At 40.2% G+C, this 21,316-nt stretch overlaps 2 protein-coding genes across 5 annotated transcripts; one reads left to right on the top strand and one right to left on the bottom strand.

The window, feature by feature from the left end:
* Nucleotides 1-1,770: 1,770 nt before the first annotated feature.
* Nucleotides 1,771-10,667, bottom strand: aida (axin interactor, dorsalization associated). Of its 2 annotated transcripts, XM_030721807.1 has the most exons (11): nt 10,352-10,667; nt 9,575-9,641; nt 9,431-9,484; nt 7,932-7,986; nt 7,488-7,551; nt 7,035-7,138; nt 6,879-6,887; nt 5,721-5,843; nt 5,445-5,567; nt 3,041-3,158; nt 1,771-2,931 (listed from the first exon to the last, which is right to left on the bottom strand). In XM_030721807.1, the coding sequence occupies exons 1-11, from the start codon at nt 10,456-10,458 to the stop codon at nt 2,832-2,834; spliced, it is 924 nt and encodes a 307-aa protein (XP_030577667.1). In that variant the 5' UTR covers nt 10,459-10,667; the 3' UTR covers nt 1,771-2,831. The 2 variants fall into 2 exon arrangements, with proteins under 2 accessions (XP_030577667.1, XP_030577669.1); XM_030721809.1 differs by lacking the exon at nt 6,879-6,887.
* Nucleotides 10,668-11,469: 802 nt separating this feature from the next.
* rnf8 (ring finger protein 8, E3 ubiquitin protein ligase) lies at nt 11,470-21,094 on the top strand. 3 transcript variants are annotated; one of them, XM_030721804.1, is made up of 11 exons: nt 11,471-11,581; nt 11,926-12,136; nt 12,331-12,459; nt 15,805-16,253; nt 16,782-16,989; nt 17,829-17,891; nt 18,038-18,127; nt 18,205-18,312; nt 18,527-18,731; nt 18,845-18,880; nt 20,698-21,094. In XM_030721804.1, exons 2-11 carry the CDS (start codon nt 12,011-12,013, stop codon nt 20,898-20,900), a joined length of 1,617 nt encoding a protein of 538 aa, XP_030577664.1. In that variant the 5' UTR covers nt 11,471-11,581; nt 11,926-12,010; the 3' UTR covers nt 20,901-21,094. The 3 variants fall into 3 exon arrangements, with proteins under 3 accessions (XP_030577665.1, XP_030577664.1, XP_030577666.1); XM_030721806.1 differs by having other exon boundaries at nt 18,527-18,738; nt 20,698-20,802; XM_030721805.1 differs by lacking the exon at nt 18,845-18,880 and having other exon boundaries at nt 11,470-11,581.
* The last annotated feature ends 222 nt before the right edge of the window (nt 21,095-21,316 follow it).

Genomic DNA, 21,316 nt, shown 5'->3' with positions numbered 1-21,316 from the left:
ATTTCAGCCTGTATGTATACTTTTTTTTTTTTTAATGTATGTATACTTTTCAGCTGAGAGCCTGTAAACTTCTGACCACCACTGTAGGAAAGACTTGGATCACAGAGGGTTTCAGGATCAGAGGATGATCACAGAATAAACCAGCAGATGAAGACACTACACTGAACTGAAGCATCTCAGCAACTGGATTTTCCCCCTCTAAAGTTTAGTCAAGTGAGTAAAAAGGCGCACGCCGTCTAATGCCAAAAGAAATCTGTCACAAGCTGAATCAGCAACGAAGCTCTGGAAGAAATGATCCAACACGCTGCCTCGTTTGTAGTTTATTAGAAATTAAACACGCTGTAAATGTTTGATACAATTTCCTTCAGTCTGTCGAAACTAAAACACTCCACAGCTCTCAGTCCTGCCACATCAGAGCACTTCATACATACACACAGTTACTGTATATTCATCAGTTAGTGTATTTTACAGTTAATTTACAGTCCAGATTTTTTTTTTTGTGACATTACAAAAATAAAATCTAAAAATCAAAAATTACAGGATGTTTTAGTGAAGAACATCTGTAGAGTCAAAAGGGAAACAAAAGATGTAAGATGCAAAGAGTTAGAGAAGAGAGATTTCTTTTTTTTTTTTGGACCAAAAAGAAAACAAGCACGTGAGAACAGTTCTGTCCTTTAACAGGCAATAAAGATGCATCCTCTGAACATAATCCTCTTCACACACAGCCGCCGTTTAAGCTGCAAAATAACACTGGGTTAAAACCCTCTTTCTGGGTCTGGCAGCACGTGATCCATCACTGCATATCTGTTTGATAAGACACAAAAACTGGTGCTATATATCTGGCTCATAAGGAGGCACGTCCACAGTATGCAAGTCATGCTGCATCCGTTTTACTCTGCATTTCTAAAACCCTAATCCATACTGACACATCATCACTGACATGCGGCCACTGTCAGATTTATGGAGGCGTTTTGAAATTTTTTTTTTTTTAAATCAGAAATGTGAACTTTTCTGACAAACCCAACCAAATTTTTAACATGCATCACTTTACACGTGTTACAACGTTACACATGTTATATGTAACCTATGATGGCACATTTAAAATAATTAAAACTGAATGTGACTACACTCTAAACCACTATGGAGTCTGCGGTGCAGCACATGGCTGAGTTTAGTGTTTAATAATAAAGAAAAATGTATTTTTCAAAGGATATGCTGTGACTTCATATGGCACAATGCTTGCATGGCTCGCATTCACTGGCCACTTCATTAGGTACATCTACTCAATCGCTCATGTCAAGTCAATCACATGGCAGACGGGCTGGTCTGAGTACTTCACAAACTGCTGATCTACTAGGATGTTCCTGCACAACCACCTCTAGGGTTTACACAGAATGGTCAGAAATGTCTTGTTGATCCCAAAGGTCAGAGGAGCCAGACTGCTACAAGCCTTCAGGAAGGCAACAGTAACTCTACTTGTTATAACCGAGGTATGCAGGAAAGCAACTCTCAGCAGGATAACACACCATGTCACAAAGATCACATCATCTGAGACTTGTTTCTTGAACATGCCAGCAAGTTCACTGTATGGCCTCCACAGTCACCAGATCTCAATCCAGTAGAGCACCTTTGGGATGTGGTGGGACGGGAGATTTGCATCATGGATGTGCAGCTGACAAATCTGCAGCTGCTCTGTGATGCCATCATGTCAGTATGGCTCAGATTCTCAGAGGAATGTTTCCAGCACCTTGTTGAACCTCTGCTATGAAGAATTAAGACAGGTCTGAAGCAAACAGGGATCCAACCCAGTACTACCAAGCTGTATCTAATAAAGTGCCCAGTGAGTGTATATTTAAAGAAATATAGTTTGACTTTTTTCTTTTTTTCCCTTGTGGGTGAAGCGGGGCAAACTTACAACATGTTACTTAGTGAGCTGGTGGTAGCTTCAGATTTATTTTACAGGGATAAAAGTTGCATCTGAATCTCTGCAAGAAAGCATATAAAGGAATTTCCCAAAACGTCAAACTACACTTAAATAAGAATGAGATTCGTCTTTAAAATTAAAGCTGCTAAAAATTAGTAACTGTAAATGTTAAAGCTGGAAATAAAACAGTGAGACAGAGTCTGCTGCAGGCAGTAAACAGATTCTTTTTCAGGTTAATTCCTCGTTAAATTTCTGCTGTTAATTCACTAGTTTTAAGACAAATTGAGGAAACATCAGGAATCATCGTCATCGTTACCTGTTATACCTGTTTTTAGATGCAGGATTATAACCTGTTTATAACTTAAAAAAAAAAGATAAAAGTTTATCATTTTAATGCACCCCGGACTCCACAGACCATCCTGGACTATCAGAATTAAAGAAAGCACTTTTTGCAGCTCAATGGAGCAGACAAGCTGTCGCCATTTTGCCTTTAAATTTACCCAATATCTTCCTTGTTCTGCTGAATTTTACTTAAAAGTCTAAACTGAACTCTGAACACTTCAGCTCGAGTTAGGCACCTGCAGATGCTCACGGCGTGTCCCCATTTTCCCAAAGATCAGTGAGCTAAGGAAGACTGAAGGTGAGGTGGTTTGAACATGCTACTGCTGGATTTTTATGGAAATGTGGCATTTCCTGCACGTCAGAGCAAAATCAAAAACTTCAAAATCTGAGTGTGAGCTGATGCGACAGGAATCTGGCTCAGTTCACTTTCCTTTCTTCAAATACTCATGGAAAAAAAAACAAACAAAAAACAGCTTTGTTTTTAGTATTGCTAGATGTGATGAGGGGGAACACCACGTTTTGCTGGACGCGGACGTGAGAGAGGCGGTTCAAGGCGTGGTCCGACTTAGCTGTCTTTGTGTAACGTCTGATGGAGATGGAGATAAAGTGGTTTCTTTGTGAGAAGCTGCAGTTTCTTCCTCTTAAAGTCTGTGGGCTTCTTGTACCTGAAAATAAACACAGGAGCTGCTTTTACTTCACAATCGAAAGAAGAATGGCCTCAAGAGTTATCGCTGGAAACGCTCATCGGGTGGTCGGGGTGGGGGGTGGACTCACAGCTCAATTACAATCGGCCCGGGTTTGATCTCGTCCATCTCCATGAAGGCAAAACATTTTGTGCTGGTGAACCTCTTTTTGGGTTTGTAGTGCTTGAATTCAAAGAAGATAGCTGCTCCTGGAAAAAGTTTAAATGTAGCACAGATGTTAAGAGGAGAATATGAGAGAATGTGTTTGAACACACAATCCCACTCACATTAAATCAAAAAGTGTCTCATTTTAAAAATAAAAGCAGATCTGTGTGCACAGAAGGTATATTACCCTAAGCTGCAAGCTTAAATGTCTTTATTATGATAATTATTATTATGAGCAACAGTATTAACAAGCAGATTAAGGAGCTCTAATCATTTTTACATTCAGTTAGTTGCGTGGGATGAATTTTCTTGTTTGAGTTTAGTTTCTATTGTTTAAAAAAAAACAAACAAAAAAAAACGTTATTTCTCCTTATATCATGATTTAAGAGTGACTTTATTTTTAAGTAAAGCACAAGTAAGAAAAAAAAAATGTTGATTAACAAATTTAAATGTTCGACTTACTCAAACTTCAGAGTAAACTGAAATTTCAAGTTATTAAGTAGACGTTTCGAGATACTAACCCAAAATTTTGACTTACGGAGAGCATTTTTCTCTCCAGTGGTTGGAACAAGCTTCTATAGAGCCAAAAATACTGCAGTTCCTCTAGCAGCCACTTGTGGCTGGCTCCAAAAGTGAGTCAATCCTCATAGACTTGTGTTTAAAAAAAAACATTAAAATTGCTCTCTGTGGATAATTTCCCCACTTCATAACAACTGTGAGTGGGCGGAGTGGGGATTCCCATCGGATACTGGAGTTTAGCTGACGTGTGCTCCTACACAGGCAACTGTAGCCAGTCACCGTTTGCGAGGTTTCACCTGCGCTAACTGGAATGACCGGACTGGACCTCCCGTCTGTGTTCGTGTTGTTGAGGCATTTTTAAATTGAATTATCTGACCGTTAACATTGCTTCCTGTGTGTTACACGCAAACTGTGCTTCAGTTCTGGTGAGTGAAATTCTAGTATTTTATTAGTGGGTTACTTAGTACTAATTAGCCAATATGTGTGTCCGTGCATCTTGCTAGCACAGTTTATGTTAGCCGCTTGATGACAAAGCTTTCTGCGTTAGCACTCCATCCCCTCATCCAAAACAATATCCACTGGCTTAAAAAAAAATATATATAATAATAATAATAATAATAATAACATGGCAGCATCCATAAAGATTCATAAGCAGGTCGTGGTGGCGACGTGTTATGTTTCGCCTATGTGAGAATAGTGCATTAATAATTAATCATAAGTTAATAGTAGTCTGGAGAATTCAAAGCTAGCCAGTGGGCCTCTGTCCTGTCTCCTGCAGAGTCGGCTATTCGTTCTGGGGTCAACCCAACTTACACAGACCTTATATGTGCTACATGTAAGAAGGACAACAGTCTTTCTTCCCACAGTCTGGAGTTTGTGTAAAAAAACAGCTTTTTTTTTTTTTTTTTCTCCACTGCAGGTTTATTTTCTGGTCATCCACTCCCACCAGCAGCGACTCCATACCAGTGACATGCAGTCAGGGGAGGCAGGTGAGGCACTGCCTCACCTGTCATCATGACAAGTAAAATACTAACGATGATAAGAGAAAATACATTTGACCACTTGACTGTTCTATAAAACTGTTTTATAAAATTGTTTTCTGAATTATTTCAACACTTTAATGGTCAAAATCAGGGAATTTAGCAGTTCCTGTTCAAACACATGGCAGAAATACGGGGTGAGGCAGTGCAGTGCTGTGTCTCACCTCTGGTGGCGCTGTGTCACATACAATAAATGAAGTAGGTAGGCGGTTGGCGCATGCCCATTGCTCTCTCTCTTTATATCGCCAATATAAATGTTTGATTACACATGTGCTACACATGCTGATGTTCCAGAGTCTAATATATTGAATGAATTTGTGTGACCATGTTTATTCTTTGTGAGTCGTCATAAATGCGCGGTGAAAATACACAGGGGGGAGGCAGAAAGTACTGTACCGCACCGATAGGGGGCTGTGCTGCCCCATAAAGAGGTAATACATATTTTTAAAATTTATTTAAAAAGAGACCCCCCCCCCCCCCCCCAAAAAAAATAGTTTGACCTTAAATTAAATATTTTGTTTTTCTTGCCATCATTGTTGAACAGTATGGAGTTGATTAAAGCATAATTAATCATTAGCATAATTAAAATTGAAATACAAGCTTCTATTTTGGGTTCATATATGTGAACATCTGACTCCAGACCAGTCAGTGCCTCACGCGTCACAAAACTCACTGCACGTCACTGCTCCGTACCTTTTACTTGGAGAACCACTGAGCCAATCACACTAATTATTTAGCATGCTGTGAACCTGGTGGGTGTCGGGAGACTACCTTTTGGTAATTTCTCCACGTGTCTCTGGATCTCCACATCCACACTGAAGTGAATGTATGTGTCTTCCTTTCTGGTGGCCACGGGGGTATCCTGCACTGGGTTCAGGTCGACACCATTTAAATCTGCAGGCACAGGAAAAAGGTTTTCATGTGTAGGACAGAGTGTGTGGGAGTATAGCTCAAATGAGGGTGTGCCTAATCTGAAAGTAGCAGCTGCAAAGGTCTTAAACCACCTCCCGGCCAGCCTGTTGAAAACACACGCTGTGGAATCTGTACCTTTGACGCTGATGGTCATGTAAGGATCAATGCACTGCCCGGCATCCTTCAACCCAATTTTTTCAATCCTTATTGTAAGCAGTGTCATCCCAGGCTCTGAGGGTAACCGTGGCAACAAGGTACCTGTAAAAAGGACAAAGGTCAGAAGATGTTATGCTGCTGATTAAATATTAAAGCTGCATTTATTGATTAACTGATTTTGGAAAATTACCATTTTTTAAAAAGGTTTCATGTTGGAAAACCAGTTTTACACATTTCTAATCAATCATTTGAAGTGATCTTTTTGTCCACTCCTTTTAGCTGTGTTTTGGTCCCGATCATCTGTTGATGAATATCTGGCTTCGTTCATGAGCTTGTTGGTAACTTTGTTTACGAGCAGACTGGCATTCAGCAGTTAGTTTACAGTGGTTTAAATCTCTTTTACTGAATAAATATTGAGCTGCAGCTTTCTATAAGGGTGATACAGTTGTTGTCAGAGGTTTATAGGCACTCATCATGGGCATGAATGTCATGGCAATTTGGGGTTTCTTGTTCCAGAGTAGGATGATTGTACATCATACATCTTTAATGGCTTTGACAAACAAGAATTGGGTGCACAACTTTGAATTTATTTTGGATTTTCTCTAATCCACACAGGGTCAAAAGTACACATACAGGCTCAAATATATATTTACACTCACTTCAGTCTTTTAATAAGTGGTGCTGAAGGTTCTAAAATGTCTTAACTTGACAAGGCCTATTAAATTATCGTTAGTGATCATTATTGACTACAGCTGGTAGCGTCTCTTTGCCAGCACCAAAATTATTTGTTTGACAGCACTCGTTGGATTGACCAATACTCAGAACAATGGGGAAGTCCAAGTAACTTGGTAAAGATCTAAAACTGCAGATTCCAAGATAAGTGCATGTAAACTTCTGACCACAACTGTATATTTTCAGAAAGATCAGTGTAATAAATGAGCTCTGGAAAAAAAAAAAAAAGATCGTTTGGCCAAAGTCAGTGGAAAACTGTTCTGTTGGTCAAAGAGTAAATCATTAACTTTACCCTCCAGTCACAAATATGCATCTAGTTCTAAAATGAACTCTGAATGAGGCAGGATTATTCACAGTCATGCAATAAAGGGCAGATTCAGACGGTGTTCACTCATGAAGCCGTACCTTGCAAAGCTGCAAATGAAGCAGGCAGGCAGGAATGAAGGCATGCACATCACCGAGAGAAAGGACAAAAAACACACACAGTCAAATGGTCCTCCAAAACACGACATGTCACAGTGACAGGTGAACTCGAGCAGGTGATTAACAGGTGTAACCTACCAGGAGCTCGTGGTGGAAAAGCTTCTGTTGAACCTGCTCCTGCGGCAGCATCCTCCTCCTCCTCCAGCTCGAGGTTCTCCTCTTCACCTGGAGCAAAGATTTTCCTGATGGCAAAAAAAAAGAAAAAAAGATCACCTGATTTAAAGAACTGATACGACTTCACAGATCCCTGCGAGGAAAATAGTTAAAGCTTGTGACCACCTTCATAGACTGTAGCCAGTTTGTTCCTTGTCTTATTTTTAGAGACTTAAAGGTAAAATTTTCCAAGCTCGTGTGGATCACATGACTGATGTTGATTTATTCATTATTCTTTTATTGTTTTACTTCAGAATAGCTTGAAGTTGAGGAGAAACAAATAACGTTGAGACACAATGACACATGAACTCTGTATATCCAGGACATACAGTAAAATATGAGCTCAAAGCAGTAATAATACCAGTGATGAATTTTTACCTTAACGGCACTGGCTGGACATCAAAGGGAAACTCTTTGTTGTAGGTGAGTACATTCTTAATTACTGTTGAAATAAAAAGAGTAAAATTGGATTATGTCACTATTAAAAAATGCCAGAATATCCAGTAAATTGTCCACTAGTGTTTTTCCTACATAGAGAAACTGTTTCAATCACTTATAAAGGATTTGGCCAGAACCAAAGGAAAAAAAAAAAAAAAAAAAAAAACACCAGATCAACATTTTTAAACCCATTTTGTTATTTGGGGTTTCATTTACTCAAGCGTAGTTTGTAAAATGCTCAGAAATGAGAGAAACATGGAAATTTCTGTCAAATAAGGTAACACAGTCTCACTACCTTAACTGTACACAGACCAATCATGCTTTTGTGCAGTCACCCCTCAGAGGCCCATTTGGAGCCAGGAAAAACCCCAGTCATACACTTACTGGTTTCCAGTTTCTTCAGGTCTTCTAACTTGAACTCTTCCTTTGCCTGCGTGCACTGCGGAAAAGCAGACAAAGGAGTGAATGTAAAAGAAATTACAGCACTGTGCAAAAGTCTTGAGCTACCCTGACCACTTTTATTCTTCAACACAGCCTGAACTTTCTTAGGCAGCTTTCTTGTAATTTCTTTCAGTAGTCTTCAGGAATAGATCTCCAGGCTTCTTGAAAGACATTCAAAGCTCTTCTTTGGATGTTTCTGCCTTTTGTTCCATTCTCTGTATCTGTACCCCACACTGCGTCAGCAATGTTGAGGTCTGGAGAGGCCAGTCCATAACTGATAGCGTATCCAGGTATGTTTTTACTGTATTAGCAGTGTGTTTGGGGAAAATGACACTTTCCAGACAGTACTGCAGGATGGATCAAAATCTGACGGTACTTTTCTGTGTTCATAATTCCAGCAGTTTTGACAAGAGCTCCAACACCATCGACTGAAATGCAGCCCCAAACCATTACAGACCCTCCCCCCTGTTTTACAGATGGCCATAGGCAATCACTGTTGCACCTCTCTCCTGACCCTCTCCATGCATATTGATTTGAACCAAAAAATGTCATCACATCATAGGACCTGTTACCACTGATTTTCAGTCCAGTTCTTGTGTAACTTGGCATACCTCAGTCTTTCCTTTTCTCCCGGTTCATGTTCCTTAAGAATGGCTTCTTGACAGCCACCCTTTCACTGAGACCATTTCTGATGAGGCTTCAGTGAACAGTAGATGGATCAACTGAAGGGCCAGATGCATCTCTCAGGACCTACGTGATTTTTTTTTTGCTATTTCTTAAGGACATGACTTTCAGATACTGTTTTGTGTTTAAGGCCTGTCATGTTTTTTGTCCTCTACCTGCCCGACTTTCCAACTTCATTTTTTAAGGACGCACTGCACACCATGCGGAAAAATGCCTAGTTTTCAGCTAATAGCTCCTTTGCAATCACCTTGTTGGTGCAAAAATCCTATTTTATGTTTGTCAAACTGTGTTATCTTTGGCATCTTTCATGAATTCAACAACAACAGAAAAAAAGGGAACAAATTGTGTTTTTGTGACAGGCTGCTAGCAACAAAGTGTCTAAAGATACAACATGAAGACTGTTTTGTTTTTTTGCTGTTTTTTTGTGTAAACTCAAAACTGGTTCATCCCTTAAGTTAGGTGCCTTTTCTGATGCTTGAATGATTCATTCACAAAAAACATTCTCTGAGAATGTCAGGTACAAAGACTGGACTGAAAATGAGTGAAAAAGCAGCCAATGTCTGGAGAAAAACTTTGAAAGAACTGACAAAAGCCTGGAGAACTATTGCTCAACAGCACTTAAAAAAAAAAAAAAGAAGTCTGGCTCTTTTGCACAGTATTATATGCATATTGCTCAAATTAGAATTTAATAAAGATGACCTCAGCATCTATAAAAACCTGGATGTGACCACCTTCTTCATGTGGACCCATATACAAACCTGCAAACTGGTACTTCTCATCTCCAGACATGTTGCGATCTTCCCCAGAGTTTTCTTTAAAAGAAAAAGAAAGCAAACACTCATTAGTCTAAGCTAAATGTCAGACACTCCTGTGCAGACGCTGCAGACGGACGTAATGATTACCTTCTGCTCTTCTGTGAAGTCTGATGAATTTGTTGACTGGACCTCTTTTTGCAGTTGTCTTGCTAGACTAAATGAACCCACATGAAACACAATTAGACGCGTTCATGATTCACTGCAATACTCTGGAAGACGCATGTGAGGTAAAGTGTGCGTCTCTGCGCCCCCCTGCGGTCAATAAACGCTGTTGCCGGGATCTAGATTTTGCATTGTTAGTGCAGTTTTAAATAAAACGTTAATTAGGTGAGAAGCTGGTCATATGTTAAAGAAATTCCAAATATAAAGATCTGGTCTAAAAAGCAGAAACTATTCCTCTCTCAGCAGATGAAACCCACCCAAAACAATAAGAGGGTGTGGCTGACTGTTTCCCAACACTCAGAGGAATACTGGCCCGTTTCTGCATTGCATGACACATAATGAAACAGACTGCTCGCAGCTCCGGCCGATTTTCCATGACAGGCTCACGGACGGACTCTCCCTTAAACTCCAAAGTGTTGCTGTGGATGGAGCTGGGATGCATCACATCTGCTCCCCACTGCAACAACTGCCACATCACGTCATGGATGGGTAGGGTTTATTTACTGCTCCGAGAGCTGACAGACAGCTCACAGGCTAACTTCTTGCACCTACTGTCTCCTACATGTCTCCCTGCAGATTTTAAGGACGGGCGGCTTTTAAAAACAGAGAGGGGAAAAAAAAAAAGAAGCACACCGCCCAGGCTACGTTCAGGATAAACCAGCGCTGTGGACACACAGGACACACATGTTGAATGCAACTTACATTTGGTACTCATCTATAGCCTCCACTAATTGTCCCCACGAGTCAAAGTCTGTGCCTTTCTTAAAACTGGCGTGCCATTTCTGAATAGTCTTGTTGACATCAGACATTTTGGCGGGGCGGATACTCGCGGCGCTCTCAGGGCAGCATAGCCGAGGAGGAGATTCATCTACGGGGCTTCAGCGGCAGCGGCGTCGTCGGCCAGGTCATCTGCTGTCCAGAGGCGCACGGATAGACCGGTGACACCCCGACCAAGCCCTTTCTGCCTGCTCACCCTAATATCAGCGCATCCGCAGAAGAAAGGAAGTCCCGCCTGGAGCTCGGGGGTGCGCGCGTTTCGGGACGCGGGGTCGCCCGAATGAAGCGCACCACGGCGCGTCTCAGGTTTGAGTGCTGCAGAGAGAAAAGAGCGCTTTTTAATTTAAAGGTCCAGTGATTTTAATACCGGTATACATTAGGAACAGCTGTACAACAGCCCCACAGTGTAAAAATACTGCAAACTGAAAAGTACAAATGTAAATATATGAGTGCACTTTTTCTGGGTATTTGTATTTTTCACTTTTTTTGAAGTATAGGCTCCTCCACTACACTTCTTTTTATTTTAGCACAACCTATAACAACAACAACAACAAAAAACTTAACTTAGTGTGTTAAATAAAATAAAACACAACACAATTAGGTTAAAAAAAAGTTGAAGAAGCCCATAAAATAATAGCTCAGTGAATTACAGTGACTGTATAATATCAGCGTCTATGTCAGCTTTATTCATGTAGCACATATAATTACATGTAAACTCAGTGTGCTTATCAAAAGAGATGAAAACAGAAAAACTATGTAAGTCTACAGTGTCTTAAGGCATTAAAAAAAATTATAAATACAAGTTAACATGCACGCACACACAGGCCTGCTTAAGTGGAGCAAAATGTGTCTTGTGAGGTGACAAGAACAGTATTTCCATGTTAATATAACTAAATGTATGTATTTATTTTAAACAACTTGTTTAGTGAAAAGTGTTTTTTAAATAATTTTTTAAACCATAGACCCTGCTTTAAAATAGCACAAGAGTTTTGAATATTTAAAAACAAACAATGCAATGTATTAAAATGAAATGATTTTTTTGTCATTATTAGAACTTCCCACTTATCTGACTACAAACATGATCAGGTCTTGCAATCTTCATGATCTCTCAGGAGTTCCATACAAAGTTTGTTCCTAGACTCAGAACAGAGCTGGGTAAGAAAGCATTGAAATATGCTGCAACTATATATATATATATATATATATGTGTGTGTGTGTGTGTGTGTGTGTGTGTGTGTGTGTGTGTGTGTGTGTGTGTGTGTGTGTGTGTGTGTGTGTGTGTGTGTGTGTTCTGCTTTTGGACTACAAAAGCTTTAAACCTCCCTTAAGTGAATACATTATTCCCTTAAACCTACCATAAGTAAATTATTAAAATATTAAAATAGTGAATTGATTTCGGGGGAACCTGAGTGATTCATAGACCCTCCACAGATGAGCTGTGAAACACATCTATCGCCTTTATTTTGAAAGTAAACTAAACGTTTTCCGGTTTCTCCCAGTCTGTAGGGATGGGGCCGAAACGCTGAAACAGCGCAGCCGGTGGTGTGTTTTCGGGGGAGTTGGTCGCTGACAGCATGAGATAAGATGGATAAAAAGACGGCGACGGATTGTTGTGAGGCTGAAGACGATGAATGTCCGGACTCGGAAGTTTTCTGTTTGATGAGAGTCGGGAAGAACTTAGACTGGCTTCGCCTGGTCGAAAACACAGAGGTGCAGTTTGCTAATGTTAGCTAACGAGCTATATTTATACTATCATGAAGCTCGTTCAAGTTTACGGTAGATTCCGATTCGCGTTATCGTTGATAATATAGAGTTTTTTTTCAGCTGAAGAGTGTCCGTGCGCTTTTATTTAACTGTGGGATGCAGAGTGGAACTAAGTGGTGTGTTTATTTTTGACTGTGCAGATCACCATTGGACGTGGTGTGGATGTAACCTACCAGCTGCTGTCTCCGACCTGTCCCCTGATGATTTCCAGACTGCACTGCACTTTCAGGCAAAGTGAAGACGGCCACTGGACGGTGACAGACAAGAAGGTGACAACGAGTTTTATTATGAATATTATATTATTAATATATTGTATATTAAAGGCTGTGCTGTGTAAACAAGTTGGGGGGGATTTCTTTGCTGTATGTTGTTCTGTGTTGTCCTAGGACAGGACATACTGAATTATGTCAAACTCCATTAATTTTGGTCGATCTAAAAGCTAAAAATGTGTCCCGATTTCAAAAAATATTATGCTGGCAAATGTTGACATTTTAGTATGGTGTACTGTGATATAAAGCCATAAATCCACTTATATGTTCCATCAACTTTTATTTATGTGTTTTGACACTTAAGGAAAAGGGTTGTAGTTCATCACATTAAAAGGACATTAGGGGCAGGATCAAGATGGTCCTCGGTCTGTGCTTTTACCTGTGTGTGTCCTGGATGGTGTCCCCTTATTTCTGTATCTTATTTCAGGGATTTTATCTTTTCATAATGGCAAAAAACAGTTAGCACTGCTGCCTCACAGCTAGAATGACATCTAAATGGTCTGGGTTCGATTCCACCCAGGCCTCTCGCTGTGTGGAGTTTGCATGTTCTCCCCGTGTCTGTGTGGGTTTCCTCCCACAGTCCAAAGACATGCAGTTACTGGGGTTAGGTTAATTGGTCACTCTAAATTGCCCATAGGTATGAGTGTGAGTGGTTGTCTGTCTCTCTGTGTTAGCCCTGCGACAGCCTGGCGACCTGTACAGGGTGTACCCTGCCTCTCACCCTGTGTCAGTGGGGATAGGCTCCAGTAGAGCCTATCCCACTTTATACAAAGTGCTATTGATACTTTGCTTGTAGTGTAATTACTTGATCTGCAGTATTTCAGATTTTTTTTCTTGCACAGTGAGAGAAATCTAGTCTGTTTTGGGGTTTGAACAAGTCAGGGTCAGTGTTGTCACTGAGAGAAGTATCTGGATCTGATAAACTTCACCACTGAGAAGGTAGATCCAAAGAGAATCAACATCTTCTGAGCATGTCTTCTTATGTGTGTAAAGTGCTCTGCCAGTTGTGAATCGAAAGTCCAAGAAACTGTATGTGATTCAATGCTCTTGCGCCGATTAAGTTAAATATTTTAGTTACAACATCAGCATCACGGTTCATTTTCAGCACTGATTTATGCCACACCTCCTGGTGTACAATACAGTGGAAAAAAAATACCAATTTCAGCTCTGAGATTTCATTTCAGTCTATTTATCTTGTACCTGCTTCAAAACTCCAACATTTCTCCCTGTCATATTTGTAACACCTGCAGGTTTGTCCCATTTCAGCCTCAGCCTATCCAAGCATGCAGTTGCTTCCAGGAACAAATGACTCCCTGTCATAGTCCCTTTCTATCAGCTCTTCCAACTCAACTTTCAGCTCTTGGGTTATCCCATGTACAAACATGAGTAACCAGGCTGTGTCACAGACATCACCGCTGTAGTCCAGAGCCAAGGAGGAAAAAGTCAAAATTGTCCGCTTTTTTTTTTTTTTTTCCCCTCTGCAACTGTTGCCCCAAATTTTCCACAATGTCCTCAGTCCGTCTTGTTATGGATTGCCAGGAAAGGGGCACATTCTCAAATTCTTTGTTTTTCTCGGGGCAGAGTAACATGGCAGAGTCTGCCAAACTCTCAAACAGGGTGAGAATGGATTACTGGTTTTTGTGATTTTGTGGGTAATCACAAAGCTGGTCTTGACTGCTCCATCCCTGCATATGTAAAGCTTGGTTTAAAAAAAAAAAAAAGTCCTTGTTGCTGTGTGTTTAGGCTTGTAATGGTGATTCAAACTGAAATCCCTAAACACAGCAATCTGCTATGCACAAACTAATTATGCAGCTTTACCTCTGACTTCAGTAAATAAATACTTAAAAGTCCATGACTAGTTAAGAATCATCTTTCAGGGCTAGCTAACACACATCTCATGAATGTTGGTTCCAGTGCATTTACCAATTACAGATTGGTGTGAAGTAATATTTTAGTAACTTTCACAGCAATCTGTAATCGGTGTGTAATTCACACTGATTACAGATTGAAATATCCATTAAATACCTTCTTTATCACAAGATGAGTAACAACTTTAATCTGGGTTTGAAAGAAGATTGACAGAAGCTAAAGCTGGTTCGTTGCCTCCACCTGTTTGTCTTTCCTTTGTGTTTAGATCCTGCAGCAGTCAGACCGCTGCAGGATCTACCCATGAGCCTCTCCAAAGAGCGCTTCAAACATTAATGAGTGTGGCACAACAGCAATAACTTAATAAATTACTTATCATAAAATATCCGAGCCCTGATGTAATCAGGATCTAACACAGACTCACACTGCGTAACTGTGTTTAGCTGTCACAGAGAATCAGTTTTATTTTTTTATTTTTTCACAGTTATTAAAGGTCTGATCCATTTACTTAAGCCTACTTCAGTTTATATGTATGTGTTTCCATACCCTAACAATAGGATGTGACCTCTATTAAAGTAGCTACTGGTACTGCAAGTTGTAGAAATCTCTGCATTTTACTGTCTAATCTAAGACACATGAATATCACATGCCTTCCATGGCTCTGTTTCTATCCCTTTTTTGGGTGTCTCTGAATGAAGCTGTGAGGACCTTTAATGTTGAAGTGACCTACAGTATGTCTGAATGGCAGAAAGGCATCAGTTCAAAATGTTTGTTGGATGTTTGAAAAGAGCTTCAGTATCTCAGTCCTGGCCCTGAAGGAGTGGACTCGCCTGTTTGAGGACAGCCACTGAAATAGTATGTGACTAGGGTGGGGAAATATTCTTAATGAGTTTAATCTAGACCTGCCTTGGAGGCAGGATGTTTGAGTAGTGCAGGCTTGTTGTGGGAACATCCTGTACAAGACATTTAGACTTAAAAACAGTCCAAGTTATCTTCGTGACACCAGTCGGCCACCTCTGTCAAGACACCAATGAAAAGGATTCCTGTCTCCCAGCCATCATACTGCTTTGGGTTACACTGGAAGCTCCACGGTCATGTAATATTTACATATGTGGCCTTTCAGCCAATAAGTTATGTATGTGTGTGATGAGTTTTATGTATTTTAAAGGCCCATCCAGGATAAATTAGTTGAGGCTATAAATGCTGCTGGTCTTGTTGTATACCTGGACAGCTGTATAACTAAACAGTAATAACATTATATCTACATAGTCAGTGTTCCTGACGCTTATACATAAGTAGCTTTTTATAGTCTTTACAATATTGATATTTCCTGCAACCTGCGTTATGGCTGAGCTTAAGTTTAAGCATTTTGGATTTTAAAATACATTTACATTTTGACTCTTGAATCAAGTCAGTTTAAAATAAACAGATATATCTTTCTGTACCAGTATATTGTATCAGTTCTGTTTTCTTTCTCAGAGTCTCAATGGTGTGTGGGTAAATGGAAATCGCCTGCCAGCCGATGAAGCCCATCAGCTCAGGCTTGGAGACTCCATACAGCTTGGAGTTCCTGTAATTGGAAACAAAGCGGAGTTTGACTACATCCTCGTCCAGCGGCCCCTCAGAGACATTAAACTGTACCTGGCAAAGAGACAGAGAGTGAGCTCTAAATCAGCCCACGTATCCAAGAAGCCCAAGAGGAAATTGACCGTGGAAGAAGTGGAGCCGTCTACCTCGAAGCCCAAGCTCTATCGCTGCTCTTCTGCAGACAAGTCCTTTGCAGCGCCCTGCCCTTTATCTCCACTGAAAGGTCAGCAGGAACTCAGTCGCGCACAGCCAGCGGGAACTGGACCTGGGAGAGAAGTCCAACAGGTAGAACAGCCCTCAGATTGCTCCAGCACGACATGTGACCTGGACAACTTGCAAATGTAAGCAACAGTTTTTCTGAATGGCAAAAGATATTCAGTTTACACTCATAAGTGACCAACAAAAACAGCAGAATCTTGCAATTTTAAAAGCTGGAAACTGCACTTTGTTAGACGTTTCTTGGAAAAAATATGTAAAAGAATTTTTATTTATAAAGTGTTGACTGTTTTCAGTGATTTGATTAACCAATGCCTCGAGGGTACCAGAATCCTTGAAAATAAAAATTCTTTGAGATTCTCACAGAAAAAATTGCAACCAGTCCTAATCTCAGTATAGTGGGTTAGTTCCAACCTGCAAATATGTGTGTTATAAGTGTGGAAAGTAACAGCAATATAATAAACAAATGTAACCACTAATAAAACTCTTCCATTTTGTGAAAATGACAAATTGATTTAGTCTTTTTCTGATTCCAGTAAAAATACAGAAAAGGCAGAAGCTGTTTCTAAGTGTCTTTAAAATCCTTGTTTTTGTTATAAAATGTCAGGATTGATCTCCCTGAAGTTTTGTTTTCCCCATTTTTTTGTCTGCAGGTACAGTCAGAACATTCTGCTCTTAAGGGAGCAGGTGGATGACACCCAGAGGCAGGTTGCTTCCCTGGAGGGGGAGCCCCAACAGGCTGACCCACTCAGAGGGGAGCAGGTCAGGGAGCTGCGGGGTCAGCTAGATGCACTCAGAGCTAAAATGCACAGGATGGAGACATTAGAGAAGTCTTTCAGTGAGAGCAAGAGGCAGCTAGAGGTGAGATTTATTATTTTTTTGCAGCATCTTTTGCAGACAGGATTTCCTTCATTAGCATCTGTTTTTAAAAATAGCCTCTGTTTGTTGTCTTGTTGTTGTACTTCCTTTTAAAAAGTCCCTTAAAGCGTTGAGTCATACTACATGATGAGCCATTTAAAAAAGAGTTGAATGCTGCTTTTTCCTGATTATTTAGAAGAATTTTTTAGAACTTGTTTTTTTTTTTTTGCACACTAGAACTACTAGTAAAAAACTGTAGATCTGTCAGACTTTGCTAACATGAAGGTTGCGTAATATTTACAAAAAAAGTTGAAATGCAAGAATTAACAGTAAAAGCCATGTTTTCCTTAAACTTAAGCATTTTTTTCTGTTTGTGGAATGAGCCAATTTGTCCAGAAAATAAATCCTGGTATACACTAGATGGACAAAAGTGCTGGACCACCTGCACATTAAACCTACAGGAGCTGCTCAGCTGTGGAAACACATGCCATGAAGCTCCTGGCACTCCTTGTGCTGATGTTTATGCCAGAAGAGGTTTGAAACTCTGCGGTTATTGAGTTAGCAGAGCAGTGGCGATTTTTACACACCATGTGCTTCAGCACTTGGCAAACCCGCTCTGTAACTTAATGTGGACACTTCATATCTGAGCTGCTGTGGCTTTTAAATACTTCCACTTTACAGTGATCCCACAGTTGAAATTTCTATTCGGGGAAAAAATAGTGTTACTGCTATATTAACATTGCTTTTACCAAGGTTGTAGCAGAAACAACCTGGATTCACAGTGACGAGCACGTAGACTACAACTCGAAACATTCTCCTTTTTATATTTTTTATGTTTTTAGGAACAGAAAACGCAGCAACAGGAGGAGCTTCTAAAAAAGCAGCTTGAAGAGGCCCTGCACGAAGTAAGTAGGACTAAACTAACATGTATTACAAAAACATGCACAGATAAATACATATTGCAGGATCTGTTATAATTTAAATAGAGTGCTCACATTTTTTGTAAAGTACAATATGTTTTAATATGTGAATGTGTTTTCAACATCCTCAGCAAAAGAAAGTGATAGACGAACTTGCGCTCTCCCGACAAGGCTTTGAAGAGATTCTCTTAGCCAAAAATAAAGAGCTGGAGGTGACAAAGGTATATTTAATTTTTCTTTCTTTGCATATTTCCACCTGCCTTTGCTTTCGAGGCTTCATTCTGTTTTCCTTTTGCAGGAGGAAAAGGAAAAGGCAAGGGCCCAGAAAGAGGAGGTAGTTACACAAGTGACTGAAGTGTTGGAGAACGAGCTTCAGTGCATCATCTGCTCAGAGCTCTTCATCGAGGTGGGGTTAAGAGTCCGATTAGAATGGAAATGAAACCTTTTTTTGCAGCTTTTTATTTCCCCATATGATCACAGTTTTATATGCAGCCTGTATAAAAATCTGAAAGCAATGATTGTGAATCTTTAAATTATAAGTTTAGTTGTGGCTTTGAGCTGATTTGTAGATAAAAAGAAAGCAGCTCTAAATGTCATTATTATTGATTTATCCCATGTAGGCGGTCATCCTGAACTGCGCTCATAGTTTCTGCTGTTACTGCATCAAGCAGTGGCGCAAAAAGAAAGATGAGTGTCCCATCTGCCGGCAAGCCATTCAGTCTCAGACCCGCTGTTTGGCGCTGGACAACTGCATCGACCGTATGGTGGAAAACCTGAGCCTGGACATGAAGGCGAGGCGGCAGACCCTCATCACTGAGAGGAAAGGTGAGAGGTGCGTTAAAAGTGGTGTCCTACAATAAATACAGTCAGAGGTGCATGTGTGTCATTAAGACGTCTTTTTCACGTACAAACATCTGAGTAAGTTTTCCTTGTTTCAGATAAGCAAGTTCTTGACCATCACGTCATCAGATCAGGTCAGTGGAAAGCGGTGAAATGTTTTCTGGATGTTTGTCAGTACGGTAACAGTCAGTCAGATCATTCAGCAGGGAGAAGCTCAATAGTGTGTCATCCTGTTAGTAGGTTGTGCTGCTCTGGTGGACTTACACACTGATGTCACGCTTTTTTTTCTTCCTGTTTTCTTTTACTTTTTTCTTTTTTTCAAGTTACAGAGTCATTAAAAAAACAACAACTGTGCAATCCCATGGAGAAACCAAGTGCACCCTATGATTCAGTTATTTGTAGAACCTCCTTTAGCAGCCGGAACTTAAAGTAATTTTTTTTTTATGACTTTATCAGTGTCTTACATTGTAGAGGAATTTTAGCCCATTCTTCTTTACAACGTTGCTTCAGTTCTTTGAGGTTTGTGGGCATTTGTTTATGTACAGCTCTCTTACGGTGGTACCACAGCATTTCACTTGCCTAGGTTTGGACTTTTGGCCATTGCAACACCTTGATTTTTTTTTTTTTTTTCTCTTTCTTTCTCCAGTCACTCTGTTGGAGATTTGCTGCCGTGCTTGATATCACTGTCCTGTTGAATGCCTCAGTTTCAACCAAGCTTTAGCTGTCAGACAGATGGCCTCACATTTGACTTTAGAATATGTTGGTGTACAGAGGAGTTCACGGTTGACTCGGTGACTAAAAGATGTCAATGTCCTGTGGCTGCAAAACAAGCCCAACTCCACCTCTGTGCTTGACAGTTGGCATGAGGTGTTTGTGCTGATATGGTGTAGGTGGTTTTCACCAAACGTGGTGCTTTGCATTAAGGCCAAGCATCTTCACTTTGGGTTCATCTGTCCAAATTACATTGTTCTAGAAGACTTGCAAAGCTGTTCAGATGCAGCTTTGCAAACCTAAGCCATATTGCCATGTTGTTTTTAGAGAGAAGTCTTTTTCCTGGCAACCCTTCTAAGCCGTACTTGTTCAGTCTTTTCCTAATCATTCTGTCATGAACTTAAACAGTTAACATGCTAACTGAGGCCTGTAGAGTCTGAGATGTAGCTCTTGTTTTTTTGGTTTATTGTTTTTGCAGTTTCTCTGAGCATTGCACGGTTTCTACTCCTGGTAAAATTGTGGCATTGTGCTAACACACACGTAAATACTGCTCTGGAGCATTTAGGTGTATGTTTGGACAATGCAGTCAAGTGCTGCATTTGATTAGCAGCACTTGACTGCTACTTACCCTCTTAGTTCCTGTGGAAGCAGTAAGGGTGTATTTAGTTTTTCACAGGTCTTGTGAAAACTTTTTTTTTTCTTTTTTTTTTTTTTCCAAAAGCAAAAGTGCAAATTAAACTGTAATTCATTATATTAATCTTTGATTTGCATTATACTTATTAACAGTAGTGTGCAATGCATTATTCATCATAGAAAATGACAAGAGTGCCTCAACAAGTTGAGATGAGTTCAGTGACTGATATTCTCTCCCTCACCTGTAACCTCGACCCTCAGATGGTGTGGCTTTCTACACAGTTATAAAATATCCATGAATCCTTAGAGTAAGGAGAATTTTGCTGGGGGGGGGGGGTTTGATGAGGAGAAGGAGATTTTTCAAACACAAGATGGCAGCACAATAAAGCATTTTTATGTCTATTAAATTTGCAAAACAAAATAGGCCTTCCTATAGAAAGAGCTATGCAGTTATGTAGTTCAATTAGTCTATTAATGTGAGGTTTGGTGGTGCTAAAATGAACAGTCCGTTGTTTTCTTTGTTTGTTTTTGTTTAGTTTTTTTTAAAGGGTTTGAGAGCACCTTGAAATGTTTGCAAAGATCAGCTCTGTTTTTTTGTGTTTTGCAGCAGCTGACTCTGTAGAGGTGATGGTGATCCACGATGACGACAGCAGCAGGAGCAGCGACAGCGGCAGCGACGGCAGCATGGTGTCCGTAGATAGCAACCTCAGCTCCGTGTTCTCTGTGGACACGGACAGCAGCATCCATTTGGAGTCGAGCTCTCTGTACAGCGGATACTCTGATGACAGTTCAGATGAAGATGAGGATTAGCCCCGTTTCTCCTCTGGGCTGTAATGTGAATTAGACTTTTTTTGCTGTTGAGTTTTGCCTTTCCGTGGAATGTTCTCGGGACATTTAGGATAGAGTATGCAAAGTTCAATCTCATCATGAGTCCAGTGAGGTTTATATTTGTCTCGCTCTCTTTTGTTTTTGTAAAATAATCATTTGTGGTGTTGTCTTTCCTTTCAACAAAATGAATAAAGTTTATTCATATGCATTTCCAGTCCAACCTCTGATTCCTTATGTTGCTAGTAAATCTCGTGAATTCTCAAATCTAAACCAAACTTGTCAACATGTATGACCTTCAAACTTTAATCATTGCCACAGAAATCCTGCTGGAATATTTGCTGGGACTTCTTAGTGTTTTTAGCCATGCTGAGGATAGCTGTGTTTGCCTGTTGGACCAC

The sequence above is a fragment of the Archocentrus centrarchus genome, chromosome 24 (genome assembly GCF_007364275.1).
Source record: "Archocentrus centrarchus isolate MPI-CPG fArcCen1 chromosome 24, fArcCen1, whole genome shotgun sequence".
NCBI classification, from domain to species: domain Eukaryota; kingdom Metazoa; phylum Chordata; class Actinopteri; order Cichliformes; family Cichlidae; genus Archocentrus; species Archocentrus centrarchus.
The sequence above is the reverse complement of the archived record's forward strand: the minus strand, read 5'-3'. Positions and strand labels throughout refer to the sequence as shown.